This window comes from Gigantopelta aegis, chromosome 10 (genome assembly GCF_016097555.1).
Source record: "Gigantopelta aegis isolate Gae_Host chromosome 10, Gae_host_genome, whole genome shotgun sequence".
In the NCBI taxonomy this organism is placed as follows: domain Eukaryota; kingdom Metazoa; phylum Mollusca; class Gastropoda; order Neomphalida; family Peltospiridae; genus Gigantopelta; species Gigantopelta aegis.
Window position 1 is genome coordinate 84,441,884 of NC_054708.1, and position 25,596 is coordinate 84,467,479.

At 36.6% G+C, this 25,596-nt stretch overlaps 2 protein-coding genes across 2 annotated transcripts in view; one reads left to right on the plus strand and one right to left on the minus strand.

Annotated features, from left to right (window-relative positions):
- Positions 1-6,772, plus strand: part of LOC121383874 (sushi, von Willebrand factor type A, EGF and pentraxin domain-containing protein 1-like) — a 57,316-nt gene extending 50,544 nt beyond the window's left edge. The window contains exons 19-21 of the mRNA XM_041513971.1: positions 1,829-1,843; positions 3,708-3,798; positions 6,371-6,772. Of these exons, the coding sequence (XP_041369905.1) occupies positions 1,829-1,843; positions 3,708-3,798; positions 6,371-6,557 (293 nt within the window). The 3' untranslated portion in view covers positions 6,558-6,772. The remainder of the gene's footprint in view (positions 1-1,828; positions 1,844-3,707; positions 3,799-6,370) is intronic.
- A 4,322-nt stretch (positions 6,773-11,094) lies between these two features.
- Positions 11,095-25,596, minus strand: part of LOC121383875 (centriolin-like) — a 154,603-nt gene continuing 140,101 nt past the window's right edge. The window contains exons 41-49 of the mRNA XM_041513972.1: positions 24,300-24,369; positions 22,912-23,012; positions 21,680-21,763; positions 20,094-20,234; positions 16,557-16,676; positions 15,760-15,870; positions 15,145-15,243; positions 14,035-14,152; positions 11,095-11,233 (exon numbers count right to left, since the gene is read on the minus strand). Coding sequence (XP_041369906.1) covers positions 11,226-11,233; positions 14,035-14,152; positions 15,145-15,243; positions 15,760-15,870; positions 16,557-16,676; positions 20,094-20,234; positions 21,680-21,763; positions 22,912-23,012; positions 24,300-24,369 — 852 coding nt within the window. The 3' untranslated portion in view covers positions 11,095-11,225. The remainder of the gene's footprint in view (positions 11,234-14,034; positions 14,153-15,144; positions 15,244-15,759; positions 15,871-16,556; positions 16,677-20,093; positions 20,235-21,679; positions 21,764-22,911; positions 23,013-24,299; positions 24,370-25,596) is intronic.

The following is a 25,596-nucleotide window of genomic DNA, read 5'->3' on the forward strand; positions in this document are numbered from 1 at the left end:
CTTGCTTTTTCACAAAGCGCTTCATTTGCACGCTTTGCACGTGTATTCCATGTTCCCAAGTCTGAATTTCCGTATAATTGGAGCTTGCGTTCGTGTACGGTGCACACTCCAAATTCGACAATGGTACGACTTCAACTGACTATCGAAGATCGAGGAAGGGCTATTGCTTGACTTCAGAATGGCAATACGCAAATAAATGTTGCTCTGAGACTTGGTGTCAGTCAGAGTGTCGTTGGCCGACTGTGGCAACGGTACCAAGCAACGAATTCTGTTCGAAATCGTCCACGTTCGGGAAGACCCCGAAGCACTACAAATAGAGAGGACCACTACATCACCAATATGGCTCTACGTCAACGCACAACCACTGCACGCCGATTACGTGACAATCTGCGGACTGCGACTGGAACTCCAGTGTCTGATCAAACCATACGCAATCGTCTGAGAGCCAATAATCTACGCTGCCGTCGCCAGGCTGTTCGACCACCACTCCTACCACGTCACAGAACGGCCAGACGTCACTGGTGCACGCTTCATCTGCGGTGGCAACGTGTTCAGTGGGGTCGAGTGATGTTCACTGATGAGTCCAGGTTTAGTCTCCAGTTCAACGACGGTCGGGTTCGTGTCTACAGACGTCCTGGGGAGCGCTTCGCTGACGTTAACGTTAGACAACGTCACCGGTTCGGTGGTGGCAGCGTCATGGTGTGGGGCGGCATCTCTATCCACCACAGGACCCCCCTCTATGTGGTGGATGGCAATCTGAATGGAATCCGCTATCTGAATGAGATTATCCGGCCGTTGGTTCTCCCAGGCCTTCAGCAGATTGGCGGCGGGGCAGTTCTGCAGGATGACAATGCCAGATCCCACCGCGCCAGGGTGGTAACGGACTTTCTCAGACAACAAGGTATCGCCAGGATGGATTGGCCAGCATATTCGCCTGACTTGGCCCCAGTAGAGCACGCCTGGGACGAATTAGGCAGGAGAGTTCGGGATAACCATGCCCCTCCGGCCAACCTTCATGATCTGGGTCAACTTCTTATGGCAGAGTGGCAGGCCATTCCCCAAGAGTTCTTCAGACGTCTGATCAACAGCATGAGGCAACGATGTGTCGAGTGTATTCGCGCCAGGGGTGGATTCACACACTATTAAACGAATGTTCTAATGTGTAAAATCTATGTTTGACAACCTTCAACTTTGACAGCATGTCATGTGACTTTCTTGTATACAGTGACGTTTATTTGTGTGTTTTTGTAAATATGGAACAATAAATAAAAAATTTGGTGTAGTTTACATCATCAATCTAATACACTCTGAAACTTATTTGGTTATAAATTTTTGACCCTTAAATTCTTTTGAGTAGTATATACATGTATATATGCGAAAACTACCACCTCCACTCCTATATAGTTTTGTAACTGATGTTAATCCCTCAGTCTATTGGTTAATATACATGTAGATCTTTTGTAACTAACCAATAATTCATATGCAGGAAATTATGTTTCTTTTTTTTTCTTTTTCTTTTTACCATATTCATAATTTTTTTCATGAAATTATTTGGGAAATAAGGAAATGTTTCATTTAACGACGCACTCAACACATTTTATTTACGGTTATATGGCATCGGACATATGGTTAAGGACCACTTAGATATTGAGAGAGGAAACCCGCTGTCGCCACTTCGTGGGCTACTCTTTTCGATTAGCAGCAATATAACAACATTACAATAAGTATAATTAATTTAATTAATTAATTAATAATTTCACATTCTTATTTATACATTGTGGGTATTTAAAAAAAAAATGACAATAATTTATTTTGCTTTCTTTTTCAGTTGAGCAACTATCAAGTGAGTAGATCAAATTAAAAAAAAAAAGCACACAGTTTGTTTTGAAATTCTAATCATTACTGTTTATATTTGTATAAATTTTATTATAACATAATATCAAATACTTGGAATATGTAATGAAAAGGCATTATATTAAGTGAATGCACACGTTTCAAATAACGTAAATATAAAAACACAGTTTACAGTTGTCAGTGTTTATTTTATTCAAGAACCTGTAATAAGAAACCGAACCAATTTCACAGATAACTAGATGTATAATTGAGTAATTTAGCTAATATATACTCTTCAAAAAAAGAAACGCAAAAGGGTACAAATGGGTTATAACTCCGATTTTATGTTTCCTACCGGTTCATGCTTTGTGAATATAAGGTCATTGCATGTCCCAAACACATTCCCACGGTTACATTCGATAAAACGCAGCTACTGTACAATAAAGTTCCAAAATGTGAATATTCGCAAAAACGCAGCCACATGCAAACCATGTCACCACTGCACGTGCGTTGTCTGCACGTGCAACATGAACACCGACAGTATAAAAGTGCAGGGTGTTCGCTTGCCTGGCCTCTGTATCTGGCCGACAGTTGACAATCCAGGACATGCCACGTCTCAGTGAACCGCAGAGAAACAATGCCATCGGCCGACTAGACGCAGGCGAATCCAGAACGGCCGTTGCCAGGGCATTCCATGTGTTCCCAAGCACCATCTCCAGACTGTGGGATCGTTACCAGCAACATGGATCAACACGTGACCTCCCTAGATCCGGTCGACCACGGGTCACTACCCCCGGGCAGGACCGCTACATCCGGGTACGCCACCTTCGGGAACGATTGACTACTGCCACCTCCACAGCCGCAGCAATACCAGGTTTGCGCAGGATATCCGACCAGACCGTACGGAACCGCCTACGTGAGGTAGGAATTCGTGCCAGACGTCCAGTTCGAGGTGTCATCTTAACACCACAACACCGTCGACTCCGACTGCAGTGGTGCCAGATTCATCAACAATGGCCTCAACTGCGATGGAGACAGGTGTGGTTCAGTGACGAGTCCCGATTTCTGCTCCGACGTCATGATGGAAGATGTCGCGTGTATAGGCGTCGTGGTGAACGTTATGCGGCAAACTGCGTGCAGGAAGTGGACAGATTCGGCGGGGGTAGTGTCATGGTGTGGGCAGCCATCTCACACACTGGCAGAACTGACCTGGTCCACGTGCAGGGCAACCTGAATGCACAGGGCTACATAGACCAGATCCTCCGGCCACACATCGTTCCAGTTATGGCCAACGCCAACGCAGTGTTCCAACATGACAACGCCAGGCCTCACACAGCACGTCTCACAACGGCTTTCCTACAGAACAACAACATTAATGTCCTTCCTTGGCCATCGATATCATCGGATTTGAACCAAATTGAGCATCTATGGGACGAGTTGGACCGACGCCTCCAACAGCGACAACCACAGCCCCAGACCCTGCCCGAGCTGGCAGCAGCCTTGCAGGCCGAGTGGGCCACCATCCCCCGGGACGTCATCCGTACTCTGGTTGCTTCAATGGGCAGGCGGTGCCAGGCAGTTGTCAACACACGCGGAGGCCACACCCGGTATTGACTCCAGATGACCTTGACCTTGGTGGTGTGTCCTATCATTTACTCACAATGGACTAGAGTGAATTGTGAACAATCCTGCAACATTTGGTAATTATCGGACTCACCATTCAATAATGAAATCAATTCTCCAAATGTTACGACAATGTGGTTTTGCGTTTCTTCTTTTGAAGAGTATATTTGATAGTTACATAAACAAAAAATGTGTCTAGAAAAAATGTTTGTTGGGTTTGGAATATTATTATTATTTCTTTTTTTAAATAGCTAAACATGCCGTTGCCATATCACTTTCTGTGATTGTTGTGTTAGGAACTGTCATCGTCATCATCATTGTGATTCTTGTTAGAAGATTCGGGTAAGTCCACTACATTTAAGTTACGTTTACATTAGGTGACACACTATGTATAAGTCAGGTGACTTTACTATGTTTACATTATAGTTGGCTTTACTGTTTACATTATAGTTGGCTTTACTATGTTTACATTATAATTGGCTTTACTATGTTTACATTATAGTTGACTTTACTACATTTACATTATAGTTGACTTTACTACGTTTACATTATAGTTGACTTTACTACGTTTACATTATTGTTGACTTTACTATATCTTAAGTCAGGTGAATTTACGTTTACATTATAGTTGACTTTACTACGTTTACATTATAGTTGACTTTACTATGTTTACATTATAGTTGGCTTTACTGTTTACATTATAGTTGGCTTTACTATGTTTACATTATAGTTGGCTTTACTGTTTACATTATAGTTGGCTTTACTATGTTTACATTATAATTGGCTTTACTATGTTTACATTATAGTTGGCTTTACTGTTTACATTATAGTTGACTTTACTATGTTTACATTATAGTTGGCTTTACTGTTTACATTATAGTTGGCTTTACTATGTTTACATTATAATTGGCTTTACTATGTTTACATTATAGTTGGCTTTACTGTTTACATTATAGTTGGCTTTACTATGTTTACATTATAATTGGCTTTACTATGTTTACATTATAGTTGACTTTACTACATTTACATTATAGTTGACTTTACTACGTTTACATTATAGTTGACTTTACTACGTTTACATTATTGTTGACTTTACTATATCTTAAGTCAGGTGAATTTACGTTTACATTATAGTTGACTTTACTACGTTTACATTATAGTTGACTTTACTACGTTTACATTATAGTTGACTTTACTACGTTTACATTATAGCTGACTTTACTATGTTTACATTATAGCTGACTTTACTATGTTTACATTATAGTTGACTTTACTACGTTTACATTATAGTTGACTTTACTATATCTTAAGTCAGGTGAATTTACTACGTTTATGTTAGATGACTTTACTATGTTTAAGTCAGTTGAATTTACTATGTCAGTTGAATTTACTATGTTTAAGTGAGGTTAGCATGCTACAGATGTTTAAGTCTTTAAGTGATGTGAGTTTACTACACGTGTTTAAATGTACAACAGGTGTTTAACTGAGGTGGGTTTACAAGAGGTCTTTATGTACATATAGTTATAATGCTTAAACACCTGCGTTTAAGAAAGACAGGCTTTGTAAATTCGGCCCATTCGTCATACGGTTATTACCTAATGAAAATATATCTGTATTCTTATTGGTGAAAAACCAGTCACATGTGACATGACCTTCCGTAAATAGTGATATTGCCCTGAGACAGTCCCACTGGTCCCATCAAAAGTGATATTGCCCTGGGACATTTAACCAATGAAAATAAAGATGAGGCAAAATTCTATCCAATTAATGAGTAAGTAATGTAATGCAATGTCAACTGCTAATTCTAATGTAAACAACCACAAACTTGTGACAAAACGCTTTGCTGTCCTTCAACAAAAAGATAATATCTTTATTCATACCGAGTTTCATTCCGCAAATACGACAAAGACAAGGTCTCGCAGATGTATAATCAAAATGCAGTTTGAATCGGCACTCTTAGAACAGCCACGGTCAATATCAATTTCTTCGGTCCATAAAACCTGATATTGCCCGAAATAAGGTCAATAATTGTTTTATTATATTTAATAAAATACACGAACTCGTAAATTATTGATTTATTTATCTTAATCGAATCACACTAATTCTTATAATTTCCCGCAAAATGCGTTCTAACTGATGAGATTTAATGGCATCACATAATCCTATGTCATCGTATGACAAGCAGAGGAATGCGGAAATAAACAGTTGAAACATTACCAAGACAAAAATTAAATTAGCGACACTATGCCCAGCAAGAGTGTTAAAGTCATATTAATAACAAAATAAAGAAAAAATATGATAAATCTGATCATACATTTAAAACTGAAGTTACCGATTACCTCCAAATGCATTTTTTATTTAACATAAAATCCTGAGTGCCGATTCCAACTGCATTTTGATGCATCATGTACGTTTCAAAATCTGCGAGATATTCCATACACAATTTGACGATTACTGACCTTGTCTTTGTCATATTTGCAGAATTAAAAGATGTTATTTTTGTGTTGAAGGACAGCAAAGCGTTTTGTCACAAGTTTGTGGTTGTTTACATTAGAATTAGCAGCTGACGTTGCATTACGTTACCTAACTCATTAATTGGATAGAATTTTGTCTAATCTTTATTTTGATTGGTTAAGTCTCTCACTATTTACAGGTCATGTGACTGGTTTTTGACCAATAAGAATACAGATATACTGTCATTATGTACTAATGGGTAATAAATATGATATTAAACTGGCTACCATTTTATATTATTTTATGTCCCTCATTAAATAATTTTCATTATCAGTCATGAATGCTCGTTACAATTGAAAATTATTTCACTCAGGACATAAACATGATATAAAATGGAAGCTTGTTTAATATCTATAAATGTGTCACCTGCTAAGTTATTAATTTTCTTTGGAACTAGTAGGCGGAATGCAGCCTACAAATTGAATCAACGGTGTACCACATCGGATGCACATGTCGCTACGCCAATACTGGAGATGAATGAAAAGTACATACAGTACCCAACCACCGTGTCAAGGCAAGACGCGAAACTGAACCGGAACCAGCATGGGAAGAAAATTACCCAGCCACTACTCCAAACAAACCTTTAATAACAGAGTGGTGTCATCTGCTACCCCTTACACTTCATGATCAGAACCCAGAGCAGATGCTATATTACCACCAGCTGACAAAGCATAAGAGCTCAGAGTGTATTACTGTTCCTATGGCAGCACCAGTTTTGTTAATGGCTGTATAAACGCCATCTTCTTAAATCAAGGCTAATATTCATTCCTCGTATTCAGCCTTGATACATGTCGCCAAGAAATCGTGCCACAAAATGCTTAAATTTCATTGGATGCGATGAGATCTGATTGCAACGAATCGCAACGCTCCTTATAGATTCCCTTGTTATTGTAAACAAAGATGGCAGCGTCAGCATCCGGCGGTTAATTTTTGATATTGCTTTCAAGATTGTTACATGTTACCGATGCTGTGATTGGTCAGCGATGTCATCGTGTAAGGGACATAATCGATGTTACAAATGTTCTTCCAATAGAGGGCGCTAGTAGTGGATATCAGTAATCTTGACTACATGTATCAAGGCTGAATACGAGGAACGAATATTAGCCTTGATTTATGAAGATGTATAAACGCATGCTGTTACTGAATAAGGAGAACAATACGTGGCAATGCACGTCAGACCATTCATCTTAAATAAACTGCTCATCGCAAGATTTACCTCACATTTGTAACCTGTTATAACTTCATTTTGTACCCATGGTGGAGGTGAATTACATCTAACCATCTTCAACCGTTGTTGTTATATTTATTCATTGAATTCAACAAGAGAAAAGAATATTTAACAGTCATATTTATGGGTTATAACACTCGTTTTAAATTCAACATCGGTGGTCAAATACCGCCCACACAAAAGCAGAAATGAAAAAATATAACCAGCATTCAGATAAGCACTTCTCATTTTCTACGGGTTTATTCTGTTTGTATAATCAAAGTGTAAAGTAAAGTTTGTTTTGTTTAACGACTCCACTAGAGCACACTGATTAATCAATCATCAGCTATTGGATGTCAAACATTTGGTAATTCTGACACATAGTCTTCAAAGGAAACCCGCTACATTTGTCCACTGGTAGCAAGTTATCTTTTATATGTACTTTCCCACAGGACAGCACATATCATGGTCTTTGATATATCAATCAATACTAGTTGGGACAGGAGAACACCCAATCGGATAATGTATCCGTCGAGGGGGTTTGATCCTATGACCCAAGAACCTGAGGAATGTGCTCTACCTATCAAGAGATGCATTTTTATATACATGTTTTTATTTTAACATTCTTTTGAATCTACTGGCCTCTAAGTGTAGGAAACCAAGAGTGATAAAAACAATACATGGCTGCAAAAGTAAGAAAACAAAATAAATATTGCTTCATTTTAACCTTTTGTTATCATTTTAGCTAAATAATTTATACGTCATTATGGCCAAAATAAAGTTCACTTTTCACCATAATTAGCGATCACCAATGGGCTAACATCATATTAGATATACAATGAAAAAAACAACAATAAAATGTATTTTACTATTCATTTTATTCTATGCATAACTATACAGTAAATGCACAATAACAAAAAACACAGTTCATTTTTAAATTGTACAGTGACTATTATTCATACTTAATATAAGAAAATTAATTGTATCCTAAAAAAATATTACTTTGAATACAAGTTAAATGAATCTGATAATTTATGCTAATTAGGTAATAATATAAATTAAGTAAATATCACAACTCGTTCATGATGGAATGTTTAATTGTAAGCCACAGTTGCCTGTGTCAAGAAAAAGTAAATAACTATTTCCACACATATGACAAATAGAATAGTTACTGTAGTTTTAATTTGTCAATTTAAACAGTTTTAAGTTGCACAACACATTCACTTTTGCATGCATTTCAACCTAATTTCTGTCAGTAAATTCTATGAAAAATAGTACATTGAAGGATCCACATGACTGCTATTTTTAGAAGTGAAGTCGCTTGGTAACCACAATGAAGAAGTAAATTTATGTTGATAATAACAAAAAAATAAGTTTGTTGGGGTGGAAATGAGTGTGGAGAATACTGATGACGCTTTAAGATACATGCATAATGTACTATCCTCTAAACTGAATTAACAACAAAACCCATCTTTAATATACAGAGGAATTAAGATGGAAGTTTCCGAAATTAAGAATAGATGTTGAACGACACTCCAGTATGAAAAATAAATCGGCTATTGGGAGGAAATTAAATAAACCATACTATAACAGTGTTTGACCATCGCAAAGATTTTGCTGTGATCACCAGTATATCATCACACTGCTGAGATCACAACATAATACAGAAAACGTTATTCACACTAACAAATGACTCAAAAAAGAAAGAAAAAGTGAGACGAAATTATTCTGACGAGTGAAGTAAATGAAGCACTAACTTTGAAATATAACACTACACTGTACTCACAGTTAGTGCTGAAGATCAGTTCAAGCTAACTTTGAAACGTAACACTACACTGTACACACAGTTAGTGCTGAAGATCAGTTGTCAAGCTAACTTTGAAACGTAACACTACACTGTACTCACAGTTAGTGCTGAAGATCAGTTGTCAAGCTAACTTTGAAATGTAACACTACACTGTACTCACAGTTAGTGCTGAAGATCAGTTGTCAAGCTAACTTTGAAATATAACACTACACTGTACTCAGTTAGTGCTGAAGATCAGTTGTCAAGCTGTTTCAAACACTTAACTAAAATTGCTTACACAACTTGTTAAGAGATCACCCAATTTTGTCTCCAAGATATGGTCATGACTTAAATGTTCCAAGTAACCACAATATGAGACATCATTTGCATCTACATCATTAACATACACACTTTCAACATAATGTTAGTTTTTTGGTTTAGTGTTTATACATTTAACTACTTTTTCAAGGTTTAGAACTAACATTAGAATAAAACACTCATTCCCCCTGGAGATTTTTATTACATTTGAAACCAACTACTCGTAAGATAATGGTCTCTAATGGGTGCTTGTTTATTGTCCTATAACACTAGCACACAATCGTACACAATTCCCATGATTTATATAGGACTAACCATGAATATGCAGGGATGACACAGTGTAAAAAATAGTGGTACAGCTTGAGGTTGCCAGACTCCTTTATAATTCATCTCTGAAGGACATTTTCACAGATACCATAAATATAACTAACAAAAAAAAAAGTGGAACGGCCATAGGATACCTATTTCAAAAGTGGTCTGCGCCACCCCTGATATGTATTAGAAATATGATGTTCTTGTTTCTTTCTCAATGGAAGACAATTTTACCAGTCCAATACAACTGAACAACATACAAACTTTAATCTTTCAAAATTATCAATTACTATGTAGCATAAAATGACATTGAAAAACAATCCCATCAAACCCTATGCAAAGCAACACTTACACCTGTATACATAAGGTCACTTAACTTTTGCTGTAAAAAGCTGTAAAAATTAATCTGAATAAAAGGCCACTTATCAGACTGTATAAAGGCCACAAACTATAAAATATATGTTGTAAGAAGGGCAGATAACTACATGTTTACATGTAGGTCAATGGAAGATCCCAAATGGAAGTGGGGAGAGGGGAGAGGTAAAATCCTTCTTTTGTGAAAAAAAGGTAATATATTGTTTACCCTGCAGTCTAACGTGTATTTTTATTATTCAAACCCTTAGAAGAGATCATCAAAAGTACTTTACATGCTGTTTTTTAAATATCTTCAACTAAACAAATAATAATCGGGGCCCCAGTAATTAAGCTCCAATGAAATTACACGAAAGCAAGAATATATTATGCCCATAATATATCATCACTATTAACAACAGTAGGAATATCTGAGTTCGCACACACATGCAAGAATTAACTTTAACATTGACAAAAAAGTGATCATCAGTTTTAATAAAAGGAATTCTTTGGAATCGGTCAACATAAAGTTGATAAAAAAATAAAAAAAAACAGTTTTTGTTTTCACATTTTAAAAAAGTAACAATATGGAATTATGAACATCACAGTAAATCAATATAAACAGTTTGTTACAATAAATAATCAAAATGATTGTAAACAATATATAACAATAAATATCACAGCCTATGGTAATGTTTCACACTGTATGATGAATTAAAATTGATATGACTGAAATCCCAATATTGGCAAGATTACCAGTCTAAAATAACCATAAGAGTACCAGTCTACAGCCGTTATAATGTGAAGAAGTAAAACAGTAGTCAGATTACAGGTCTATGTAACAAATCCCCAATTTAAGGAAAAGTAGGAATAAAAGTAACAAACTACAAAAATAAATAAGTTTAAAGTAATACCTATAAAAGAACCAGTCTACAAAAAAACTCAAATCTTCCATTTTCATGTACTATGATGTGAATCAGGAAAATGTTCTGAGATTCATCATAAAATGGTTAATAAATGAATATTTCCCACTAATACACTTGACATATGAGTCATTTGAAATGGCTGAGAAAATATGAGAATTTAAAGAGAAACGTCAACTGTCTTTAATATTTGTAATGTTTGTTAAATTTTAGCTGTCAGTGAGACATGGGGTCCAACACTAATGATATACTGTAACCATGGCGATACAATCCGCAGTCAGTCACTGGACAGATGTTGACTGTTGGACACACAGACAAAGGCATGGAGATATTGCAATACTGATTACTGATGCAGATCTCATATGACTGAAACAAAACAAAGTTAAAAAATGTCATGATGACAGAAAAAAAGGAACGAATAACAACACTCAGCACATTTTTAACTATGGCTATTTGGTGTCTAACAGGGTTATTTCAATACTTGGTTCAAAGAGCGAGAGATGAAACGTGATGCCACCACATAGAATACTTCTACCAGATAGCAGACAGGAACCTTTCATATGCATTTTCCTGTACAGAACATCACATATCATAACTGTGATCAGGTATTGGGATGGAAAACAAATTGATCCACTGAAATTCTGCCATTGTTGGGAAACGAAAATACTCACCGAAAACCATCTTCTCAACTAAAAATGTCGCAGTAAAGCATCCATTTTTAGTCTCGATCAAACTAATTTCCTGTTGTTTTATTATTTCCCCCATCAGTCACATGCAAAACGGTAGGAAATATGAATTAGTGAATGCACTGTATGCGATAGACAGTCTGTCGGTTCATGTGACGTCAGGCAAGATATGTTGCCTGCAGTATCCAGAAGGTTAAGACTCACCCAGAATTGATCATAAAGAAGGGTAGAAAACAATCTACCATTTGGAGAACATTTTGTTAAGGAAGGAAGGAAATGCTTTATTTAACGACGCACTCGACACATTTTATTTACGGCTATATGGCATCAGACATATGGTTAAGGACCACACAGATATATATAGAGATGAAACCCGCTGTCCCCACTTCATGGGCTACTCTTTTCGATTAGCAGCAAGGGATCTTTTATATGCACCATCCCACAGACAGGATACTGCATACCACGGCCTTTGTTAACCAGTCGTGGTGCACTGGCTGGAACGAGAAATAGCCCAATGGGTCCACTGATGGGGATCGATGCTAAACTTATTGTGCATCAAGCGAGCGCTTTACCACTGGGCTACGTCCTGCCCATTTAAATGTTAAATTCAGAAATGTCGCTATCAAGATGGTTTATAACTAAATTTTCTCTGCCACCCAATAAAAAAGTTTTAAACCTGGCCTATGTTTAGCCTAAATATTTGCAAACTATATTTGAAATATATACTACTCAAAAGAATTTAAGGGTCAAAAATTTATAACCAAATAAGTTTCAGAGTGTATTAGATTGATGATGTAAACTACACCAAAAATTTAATTTATTGTTCCATATTTACAAAAACCCACAAATAAACGTCACTGTATACAAGAAAGTCACATGACATGCTGTCAAAGTTGAAGGTTGTCAAACATGGATTTTACACATTAGAACATTCGTTTAATAGTGTGTGAATCCACCCCTGGCGCGAATACACTCGACACATCGTTGCCTCATGCTGTTGATCAGACGTCTGAAGAACTCTTGGGGAATGGCCTGCCACTCTGCCATAAGAAGTTGACCCAGATCATGAAGGTTGGCCGGAGGGGCATGGTTATCCCGAAATCTCCTGCCTAATTCGTCCCAGGCGTTCTCTATTGGGGCCAAGTCAGGCAAATATGCTGGCCAATCCATCCTGGCGATACCTTGTTGTCTGAGAAAGTCCGTTACCACCCTGGCGCAGTGGGATCTGGCATTGTCATCCTGCAAAACTGCCCCGCCGCCAATCTGCTGAAGGCCTGGGAGAACCAACGGCCGGATAATCTCATTCAGATAGCGGATTCCATTCAGATTGCCATCCACCACATAGAGGGGGGTCCTGTGGTGGATAGAGATGCCGCCCCACACCATGACGCTGCCACCACCGAACCGGTGACGTTGTCTAACGTTAACGTCGGCGAAGCGCTCCCCAGGACGTCTGTAGACACGAACCCGACCGTCGTTGAACTGGAGACTAAACCTGGACTCATCAGTGAACATCACTCGACCCTACTGAACACGTTGCCACCGCAAATGAGTGTGCACCAGTGACGTCTGGCCGTTCTGTGACGTGGTAGGAGTGGTGGTCGAACAGCCTGACGACGGCAGCGTAAATTATTGGCTCTCCGATGATTGCGTATTGTTTGATCAGACACTGGAGTTCCAGTCGCAGTCCGCAGATTGTCACGTAATCGGCGTGCAGTGGTTGTGCGTTGACGTAGAGCCATATTGGTGATGTAGCGGTCCTCTCTATTTGTAGTGCTTCGGGGTCTTCCCGAACGTGGACTATTTCGAACAGAATTCGTTGCTTGGTACCGTTGCCACAGTCGGCCAACAACACTGACTGACACCAAGTCTCAGAGCAACATTTCTTTGCGTATTGCCATCCTGAAGCCAAGCAATAGCCCTTCCTCGATCTTCGATAGTCAGTTGAAGTCGTACCATTGTCGAATTTGGAGTGTGCACCGTACACGAACGCAAGCTCCAATTATACGGAAATTCAGCATTGGGAACATGGAATACACGTGCAAAGCGTGCAAATGAAGCGCTTTGTAAAAAAGCAAGTTATGGGCACTTAGCAGACCTTTTGCTTTAGCCCTAATTTACGTGCAAATGTAAGCATGTTTTCGCCATTAGAACTAGTCGACAGTGTCAATGACAGTGGATTTTAATTCATTTATGGGTTGCTTAGACCCACTTTCGTCAAAATGGAACAATACCATGCGTGACATTATGGTCTAGCTAATATAATTGACATTCAGAAAATAATGTCGAAAATATCGTCTGACCCTTAAATTCTTTTGAGTAGTATATATTATTCGGTTTAATGTGTAGTGTAAAAACCAGCTGATTAAGCGTTAGCAACAAATGGCTGGTTGAACCCTCAGAATATAAAATATTAATAATTATGTGCTTGTGGTAACTCAGTAACGGTCCTAAACCAAGTTATAAGACATTAATGCTTACAATCTCTTTCTGGAAACATAGGACTGGGCAACCTGTCAGATGATGTTGATCGTGACCTCCGACCTGTCAAGTAGTTGTTGGTGGATCGGGTCAGAGGACTTGGCGATCTCTTCCGATCCTACAATGTTGAAAAACAATTAAAAAAATATCAGTAAAGATAAAACTACACTGAGAGGTCCGTCAACACGAAGAGCTCCTGTGACAGAACAAGTCTGTTTCATCTAGTATACCCAGTGAAGTTCTGGTACCAAGAGAAATCATCATTCAAACAGACTTTGAGATCTCTTCCAGGCCTGCAATACTGAAAACCAATAAATAAAACAGTGGAGATAAAATTACATTGAGAAGTCTGTCAAGATGAAGAGATCATACGACAGATAAATAATGTTTGATTCTGTACACCCAATTATTATCCCATGTAGAAATCATCAGACAAACACCAAAACTGAAGGATCCAATCAAAACAAAAATCTTCTGTCCTGGCCAGATGCTTATAACACTTTCAGAGTCTGGACTCGAGACTCTAATAGAGTGTGAGACAGTAACGTCATGGCAACACCATACAAACTGTATGTGTGTCATGTCGTTTGAGATTGAGTCTGGACTCTAAAGTTTTATAAGCATGGGCTCAGGTTCTGTTGCTAATAACATTTTTAAATCCACATTGGTGCTTTCAGTGAAGTCTCGCCCATACAAACAATCCACATTGGTACAGCAGATAATTAAACGTTTAAATCCACATCGGTGCTTTCAGTGAAGTCTCGCCCATACAAACAGCAGATAATTAAACGTTTAAATCCACATTGGTGCTTTCAGTGAAGTCTAGCCCATACAAACAGCAGATAATTAAATGTTTGAAGCCTTTGCTAAAGTTCAAGTCTGCAATTTAACCTTTTATTAAAATCATAAAAAATGGGAGAGAAACCTGGCTGCTGCCACACACGTCTCCAACTAATAATAGACACAGATCTTATACATGCTGTTTACTTGATAAACAGGACAGCATACATCACATCCTTTTATATATGTCATAAAGGCCTATTCAGTATGAATAGCTCACAGATTTGTATTTTATGTTACTAACAAAGCTGTCTGTAGGTCGGTACTTACATATATCAGTGATTTTGGTGGTGTCTTTGACCGTGACCTAATATTTGTCATTTGACGTATAGCTTGGATATCCGCTGATTCGTTGCTGTTAAACAAAACCTGAAGAAAACGAAAGGAACATCTGTTTAATGACACCCCAGCACATTATGTAATCAGTAGACTTTCTAGACGTCGATAGATAGAATGTTCCATAGACATTGATATAGCAGTTGTAGAGCAGTGGTTGGAATGAGAATAATCTACAACTTCAGATGAGTACTTAAATGACTGAGCTACCTGACACTCACTAGAAGAACCAATACAAGCTTCAGAAACAAATTGTGTACAGTTCGCAAACCAACAATAAAACTAACTAGACACAGGTGGCCAACTAGGCTGTTTCCAGTCTGAATCACTGATGCGACTATTTTACTGATTAGAGTAGTCAAAGAACTTACTTTTCTAAATTTGTATTAGCAACAATGCTTAATTAATTTGAAAATTGATTAACAACTACTACTCAACATTGTCAATTATGTAACAATCTCTAAAATATGCATAATAAATAATGATGCAATACTGAATAATATGATCTCATAGAGTGTAAAATGACTCGTCTATGTAGCTATGTTTTACCTCTTGTAAAGTGTTCAGTTTGCGTTTTAAGCTCTCTATCGTTCCCTCAGACTGTAGCCTAGTGGTTTCCATGGCTTCCGAGTGTCTCAACATCTGCTGGTGCAGCTGATACTACAAGAACATAAACACATCAACAACACAAACACATCATCAACAACACAAACACATCATCAACAACACAAACACATCATTAACACAAACACATCATCAACACAGAGATATCAAAAAGCAGTGGTAAACAGAAAGAAATGGAAAAGGAAGAACAGTTTGCTTTGTTCAACAAGAGAATGTTAATCAGTCGTTGGTTATTGGATCCCAGCTATTGGTAATTGTGGCACATAGTTGGGCTCTGCCATGCACACACCCTTGCTTCTGATACCTATGCTGTGGAAGTAACTGAATGGATCCACTACACACCCTTGCTTCTGATACCTATGCTGTGGAAGTAACTGAATGGATCCACTACACACCCTTGCTTCTGATACCTATGCTGTGGAAGTAACTGAATGGATCCACTACACACCCTTGCTTCTGATACCTATGCTGTGGAAGTAACTGAATGGATCCACTACACACCCTTGCTTCTGATACCTATGCTGTGGAAGTAACTGAATGGATCCACTAAAATGTGCGCCTTTACCCCACGACACCTCATCAGAGTAACACAACAGAAGATTTATTTTACTATCTAAACATATAGAAATGCATTCAAAAGATTCTATAACATTATCATCTGTGAGGTGATCACACATCATGAGGAGGTTACACATTAAAGTGAAGCACACGATGGTCCTCACCCGGAGGTAATCCTGTTCCTCTTCCAGTTTCTCCTTTAGCGCCTCCTTCCTCCACGGCTCCCGGAACACTCCCGGCGGACTACGAACTTGAACCATGTTCTCCTTGTCTTCATCAGCCATCTACAACACACAGACACCAACCTCTGGATGGTTAATACTTTGTCACAGGCACAAACCTCTGGATGGTTATATACCTTGACACAGGCACCAACCTCTGGATGGTTAATACTTTGTCACAGGCACAAACCTCTGGATGGTTATATACCTTGACACAGGCACCAACCTCTGGATGGTTAATACTTTGTCACAGGCACCAACCTCTGGATGGTTATATACCTTGACACAGGCACCAACTTCTGGATGGTTGAGGTATTCAACCTCAATTAAAAAGACTAATGTCTTGTCAAGATATCAACCTCTTTCAGAATGGTTCATATCAGCAAGATATCAACCTCATTGAAGATGGTTAATACCTCAGCAAGATATCAACCCGATTTCGGGTGGTTAATACCTCAGAGATATTGTAACTCACATTAAAATCTGTTATAAAATATGGTTTGCAAAACACCTGTATTTGCGTAAACTTTTAATTTGTAAAATGTAGGTAAAGGCTTTAATTTAAGTCTTTACCTGTTGGCCAAACCTAGTACCACATACATGTACATGTACATGATGGTCAATATGTTTAAACCAAAATATATTTGAAAATTGTTACCGTAACTTCATGCCAAATAAGTTTTAAAAAAACAAAAAAACAATCTGCAAGCAAGAAACCATAACTATTATTAAATTTTGCACCATTTTCTTGTAACCAATGATAATCTAACATACATGTATGCAGCTATGTGAGTTGTAATACATTAATTGTGGAGCTAATAATAAGTATTAATAGCTGAAAGGAATAAAATATACATGTATATATATAAAAAGCAAAATTTTATAATTATTTTGTTACAAAAAGGCAAACAAAAACACAAATACATGTTAAAACAATAATTAGTAAATACATGCATCATTAGGTCAACCAGGATTCTCCACAATGAAATGCCATACCTACAAAGTACAACAATTGGCTGGGGCACCCAGTCTGCTTATAAACAAAATAGCTGACTCACATTTCTTTCACTACATTAAAATAATAATAATAATAATAATAATAATGACAATAATACCAATTTATATTGTGGCACAAAATTCAGGAATAGAAAGAGATTAATTATTATTTATTAACATAGAAATGATGCTATTAACAAACATATTTTAAAGAATTTGCTGGAGCCACAATGACCACCCATGTTAACTCATAAAACTAAAATAATAAACTAATAAAATTAAAAACATAATTAATTTGTATTGTATTTCAGTTGTAATCCGTAGTGTATATATATTTAATAATTTAACGTATCAAAACCAAGAAAGTCTATTAGAAAAAATGTGAATCCTTACTAGTGAAGTTTCGACTTGGTAAACCATTGCTTTTATTTATTAAATAAGCAGAATGTAAATAAGAAGGCCTTAATGAAATTTAATTATGATAATAATAAACATTTATGTCTGTAAAAGAGAAAATATTATCAAGAATTATGACTGATGATCTTCAAGAATAGCATACTTTTAATAAATAATATATGCAGGCTTACTGCCAGAAAATAATTTGAGGTTATGTAATAAAAACAAAACAGACCACAAGTGCCCCTTCCAAGTGGTTTATGGGTTTGAAATCTTTTAAAATTGTACACTGCATTTCATGTACTTTGACAAATTGTAAACAGCAGTTCTCTTACTATAATTATTCTAAACATTTTAAAGTGTATCCATTAATTTACAAGATTTCAGGGTACATAATTTTAGGCTTCGTACCCTCTGGCAGAAACCCTGATATCAAATACATTATCAGACAGGGAAATGAATATAATGAAACAAAAGTGCCTGAAATAAATATTTCTATAATATGTTCAAATATCAAAAGGATGAAAAATTAAGTGCAGTGAGTACACATCTATAAATGCATGTGCAGATATAAGTCTCAATGGTAGAGGGAATTGAATGTATGAGATATACAGATATATACATATGTGCAAATATAATATTTGATGGTTGAATAAGAATTAGTGCATGAGATATAAAATGTATACATGTGCAAATTTGAAACTCAATATACATGTAGTATCATAAGAAACTAGACTTATTAGTCATTTGATGGAATACAAGGAGAAATTCACCATATTAGATAATAATGTAGATTATGTATAACAAAATCCAATATAATATGGCTTGATGGCGTAGAGGTAAAGAAAAGGTTTAGTTGTATTGAGAGTTTGTTGTTTGAACTCACACTAGACTCAGTGTGTGTTATTACAAGTGGTGTGTGTGTTCGTGGCAGTTTAAAGCTTCTTCCATTGTTTTAAGATGGAACATTATGGCTTCCTGTGACACTAGCTGAAATTCAACAACATGCTTTATATATTAGTCTGTATGCAATACGCTATTTCCTGGAGCTATACCATATGCTACTGATATATAATAGACAAACAGAGCAATTAAAAATGATGCAAATTGATAACACATACAAACACATACATACATTTAACATGAAAGATATTACAATTAAATGACTACACAGTATTAATTTAAATATACATGTATATATATATATATATTATAGTGCAATATATGTTGTAATACATGTTAAATGCTATCTAGCTGCCTACAGTTGTCTAATCAAAATAAAACTGCAATTAGAAACTATACACAAAACAAATTTATCTAGCAACGATAAATATTTCATTTCAAATTTATAATTGGAATGTTTCGATGTAAATATACAGTTTTGAGATTAAATATTAATCTGGCATAGTTTGATGTAAAAGAAGAGTACAATAAAAACTGACACTACAGCAAAGAAAACTCATCAGTCTTTCGGACACTCATATAGACAAGAACCCACTGGCAGAATCAACAGATATCCTCTAATCTTTTATCTTGCCAACGAAAACCAATTTCATTACAACAATGTTATGGTGTTGAAACAACGTCCACTAGAATACTGTACCGGTAGTTCAAATTCCGATGATCATGGAAATATTGCTGTGTACTCATGAAGTATCAGAGGCCTTGTCTAAGGCTACATTTTCTGTGAATCATAATTTTAAATCACATATCAGCAGATAAAACTCGATAGGTTATCGATCAAAGTGACTCCAAATATAAAAACAAAGTTTATTAATATTCAAAATTTAGACTTTTAAAAGATTATTAACTTTAAGGAATTCTGAAAACAAATCGGTATGCTTTAATATATTATCCAGTCACGGACCAAATTGTCCATTGAAGGTTTGTACTACGTTTTTGTTTTCTTGTTAGAGTTTTTTTTTATGCAAGTGTGTCAGAAAAGCTAAAGATCAAATGAGACTATGATATATCCATGGAAGGTTTGTACTAATTATTTTGTATATGTGAGAGTGTCAGAAAAACAGATGATCAACTGAGACTAGGATACATCGAGTGTACTGTGTTGCAGAGATAGTAGAGGCTGACCTGTTTCATTGTACTAGAAAGCTGTTTTTTAACTTGACAGAGCTCGTCACTGAGTTGGTTAGCTCGGGAGAAATGCTCTCCAGCTATTTTCTCAAGATTTGTTACTTGATTGTTAAATCGCTGCTGCATCAGAGTCAGTTCCTAGCAAAGACAAACAGGGTCCTCCAAAGTAAAATGGAGCTAGTCGACAAGAATATAGTTTTCTTTTTTACTTCTACAGCTAAAAACTAATTTAGAAGATTTCTAATTTTAAAGTTTAAGTTTAGAGGTATATATTATGCTAATTACAGGGTATGTATACTACTGAAAGGGAACCCTTTATTGAAACACTTTCAACAGCTGTTTACAATTTTCAAACACAGGGTATTATCCATTCATGTATGAATGTATAAAGAAGTCAGATTTATGCAATACAAGGCCAATAAATTTACAATGCAAACACAGAAGATAAAAAACAAAAACAAACAAATCAACAAACTTAATTCTATAATGAAACTGACACAAAAAAGATAGTGAAATTATCTGGCGATGAACACAAGGTGATCATTGAGGTGTGTTTTGCTGCAAACTAGAGGTATAGTTATCTTATAAGAAATACACAGAACCTGAGTAACATTTCTACATGCAATGATGGTCTCAGACTGACATCATGACCTCATTCAATTAGTAAGACTGTAACAAAGGTTTCAATCGACCCATTAGCACCCATGATCAAAGGGTTTACCGTGGATTTTGATTGTTTACTGTTATATTATGGTTAAAGCTTGTTTTGTTTAACACCACTATAGCACATTAATTAATCATCAGCTATTGGATGTCAAACATTTGGTTACTCTAACTCATAGTCATTAGAGGAAGCCCGCCACAATTTTCCATTAGCAGCAAGGGATCATTTTTATATGCACTTTAGAGTGGTATCCAGTTCAGAGTGTGGTGCTGTTCGGTGCTATAAAACATTTTCAGGTTTGAGGGGATACTAGTTAACCAAAGGTCCGGTTTTGAGGGCTTTCACCGTATAGCTTTCAACTGAGAGGAAAACATGCCATCATCTCTTTACATAGCTATCATTTAATTTTATTTTCCTTCTTTAATAAAACAAAATGCATGTACCTTCACATTCATAGGTTACAGCAAACCAAATATGTGTTTAAGACTGCTGTTACAAAGTGTGTTAATGACAGTGTCAATATGACATTACAAAGTTTGTTGATGAAAGTGTCAATATGACATTACAAAGTTTGTTGATGAGTGTCAATATGACGTTATGAAGTTTGTTGACGAGTGTCACTATGACATTATGAAGTTTGTTGATGAGTGTCAATATGACGTTATGAAGTTTGTTGATGAGTGTCAATATGACGTTATGAAGTTTGTTGATGAGTGTCAATATGACATTATGAAGTTTGTTGATGAAAGTGTCAATATGACATTACGGAGTTTGTTGATGAGAGTGTCAATATGACGTTACAAAGTTTGTTGATGAGAATGGCAATATGGTGTTACGAAGTGCGTTGTGAGAGTGTCATTGCAGGCAATGTGACAACGGCTAGTGTACCTATTTAGAGAAGTGAGAAGACACAGCGTACCTGTTTGGTAAGCTCCAGGTGATCGTGCATGTCGTGTAACGTGCTCTGTAACTCCGCATTCTCCTTCACCAGGTGCTCCTGATCCTACACAAACCACAACAAACCACTGTAACCCGGGTCCACATGACCGTCATGTGACTGTCATGTGATGAGAGAAAACACATTGAATTCTACACCTTATTAGAGATATAATTAATCTAGTATTCCAAGAATTGGTGGTCTCTTGCTAGATAGTGGTGGGAATCGGTTGTTGACATTTTAATCCTTTATTTACTCAACGTTAAAAATATGTAAGTTTGTTTGCTTACTGACACCACTGAAGCATGTTGTAAGGTATGTATTTATGTATTTATGCAAAATGGTAACGCCGTATAAACATTACATTTCGCAGATCAATCTGCAAATAATACAGAGTTGAATTATTTAGTTACTGTTTTTATAGATACATGTACATGTACCATTCGGGTCACTCTGCTGCATAAGGTAGGTGTATGCTCGTTTATAATCGATTACCAATCAACCAATCTTCTATTATTCCAATTAATCGGACCACCACTATTGCTAGACTGGGTGGGTTTTTTTTGCACTAACATTAAATGAATGTCACTGGACAACAGAGAGAAAATGAGACAACTGTTAATGAGAACTTGCCCTCCTGTTCCTAGCCTAATGTAACATTTGGGGGGGGGGGGGGGGGGGGGCACTAGTTAAAAAAAATCAGAGCACTGTAATACAAGGTCTCCTCCAGCTACACAAAACTGGGCACTTTTTATTTTTCTTAAAGGGGGAATTGCACCCCTGCTCCCAAAAAGGAACAAGCTTGTTTATATATGTTGTAAATATTTCATGCAACCAGTGCTACTACATCTAATATAAAATCATAAAAATAAACCACCACCTGTATTAAAAAAGCCACTGTTCTCCAAAACTGTGTAACACATTGTAAACTGACTCACACAATCACCACACAAAAAGGTAGTTAGCAAACATTACAGCAGACAGATTTAATAAACTTTTCTGTACTTTCATGTATGTTTATAAATAACACGTTACTGAAGTGAAATATTTAAAGCATTAATCAAAACGAACACCTCCAGTGAAAGTTTTTACTGAAAAGATGAACAGTTAAAAACAGTTATAAACATCATTAATAACAACACTGAAACACAATATCAAAGAGCTGGATTTAATCATCAAAGAAGTCTAGAAAAAGAACTAGACAGTGTTCATACCTCAGCACTTTCCTGACGTAGTTTCTGCAGTTCTTCGTACGACATGGTCAATGCCTTGGCTAGCTCACTCTTCTCTTCATTTCGCTTCCCGATCTCACTCTCTACAATAACCATCATCTCGTCAAACAGACCACCATGCTATAGTTTGCTAACCAACAGCCGTGTATCACAAAACAATAGGTTAGTAAAACAACTTGTAATACAACAAGGTTTAAAGATACATTTATGATACCGGAATATGAAATGACTTTGTATAAAATATTCAGAAAACTCTGCATGGTCTTGAAATATGAGGGGTATAATGTGAACTTTTAACCAAACCACAAGGAGACAAACAATATTCAGGTAGTTTATACTCCAGAATTGCAGAAAATGCAATGATCTGTCACCCCTGCCACATACATGTAGGACATAAAAGAAAAGTGTGTTTGTTTTATTTAACGACACCACTAGAGCACATTGATTAATTAATCATCAGCTATTGGATGTCAAACATTTGGTAATTCTGACATATAGTCTTAGAGAGGAAACCCGCAACATTTTTCCATTAGTAGCAAGGGATCTTTTATATGCACTTTCCCACAGACCGGAAAGCACAAACCACAGCCTTTGACCACTTGTGATGCACTGGTTGGAACGAGACAAAAACCAATCAGTTGAATAGATCAACATAGGTGGTTCGTTCCTGCGACACAAGCACTTCAGGCAATCACTGACTGAGCTAAATACTGCCCCAATGAAAGAAAAATGCCTACTACGGTGGTGGCTTCACAGGGCTTGAACTACTTGATGATGGCACTGATGGCAATTGTCATAGCTGCAATATTAATTGCTGTATGTCAGTGGCTTAACCAATGGCAGTTTTTGCAACTGGATAAAAATGATTGTTGGATCATTTGTGCTTATTTGTTGGAAAAGTTACTAATTTGAAACTGCTGTAGGCAGGTTCAAAATTGCCACGTTTTAAAATTGCCCACGAAAGTGCACACTAAGTTTAGTTAATCTACAAACCTGTAAACACATTTGAATAAAGTTACAATTGAGTGAAACATGAGTCTATGATTTTGAAATGGTGAAATACCCTCTAAAAATAGACTAAAACTTGACTTCATAACTGTTACTTCTCAGACCGTGTTTTTTTTTAAAATATGAGAAATGCATTTTGTGATATTAAAACCACCAGGATGACCAAAAACACTTCGAATGTACGGAAATGGACAATCTAAACAATAAAATCTAAGTAAAGTATGATTTCAGTTATCAAAAACGGCTCTAGGCTAAAGTAAAAAAAAATATGCCTTAGTGTTTAAAAACTAGGTTATGTCCCTTTAATAAGAGAATTTCATAGAAATGAAATCCAAGTATAAAATAGAAAATGTGACCCATACCTAGATCTTTTATCTTGATGTCCATCACAACAAATTTCTCCTCATTGGCATTTAAGCTTTCAGTCTTCTGCTAAAAAATGGAGACAAAACATCAAGTAAGAAATAAGTTACTATGTACATTTAAATTCCATCACCATGTAATTATTGCAAAATTACACAAAACACTGATATAAAAGGGAGGTAATCCAAACCACATTAAGCTGATCACAGTGACTGACAATACCGAGAGCTAACAACAGAACTGGCTATGTTTATAGTCATGTTTTTAAGAATAACAAGCTTTAACATTTTTTAAAATTCTGAACAATCTGAAAAGGAATTTTTTATTTAATTTCGAAAATTACACAGCTTTGCATTACATATAATGTCCTCCATATGAAAAAAAAAAACTTATTCAAAATAGTGAACTACTATCAATTTCATGAACAGTGTACATAATCATGTCTGACTTGGCCCTCAGTCTCAAAACATCAGCATGTAGCTACATGGATACAGAATAAAGAAGTCACACACAAACACATCTAGATAGAAATAAATAAAACTATGGAACGAAGTCCTACATGCATTGTGTTTTTCAGTACATTTGTAAATTGTGGCTATATTAAGAACCCAACAAGAATGGTGTAACTAAGTCAGAAGACTTTAGTGTATAATCGAAGTCAAAGTTTCATAAACACCCACAAAAAGAGCATTATTCAGACTCTGACATGAAACAAACTGAGGGAAGTGATCAACTTCTCCCCTAACTTAGATTATGGGGTTAATTTAAGATTTTGAAAAGCACTCAACACATTTTATTTACAGTTATATGGCGTTGGACACATGGTTAAGGACCACACAGATATTGTGGGAGGAAATCTGCTGTCGCCACTTCACGGGCTACTCTTTTTGATTAGCAGAAAGGGATCTTTTATATGCACCATCCCATAGACATGATAGCACATACCACGGCCTTTGATGTACCAGTCGTGGTGCACTGGCTGCAACAAGAAATAGCCCAATGCAGTGTTCGAGATTAATGGTATCCCGTTATCCCGGGGATACCAGAATTTAATTTTGGATACCAGACTTCAATAACCCAGTATCCCACCAGGATGCTAATGTAATGTAACATTGTTGTTGGGGTTTTTTAATCCTGCATTTTCATTTATCGCTGAAACAATGAACGTCGGTCATTTACTGAAGTTAGGTAACAGTATTTTCGAGCTTGTATCCAGTCTAATGCTATGCCGTAACAATATCTCCCCCAGCTCGTACCCAGTCTAAGGCTATGCCGTAACAATATCTCCCCCAGCTC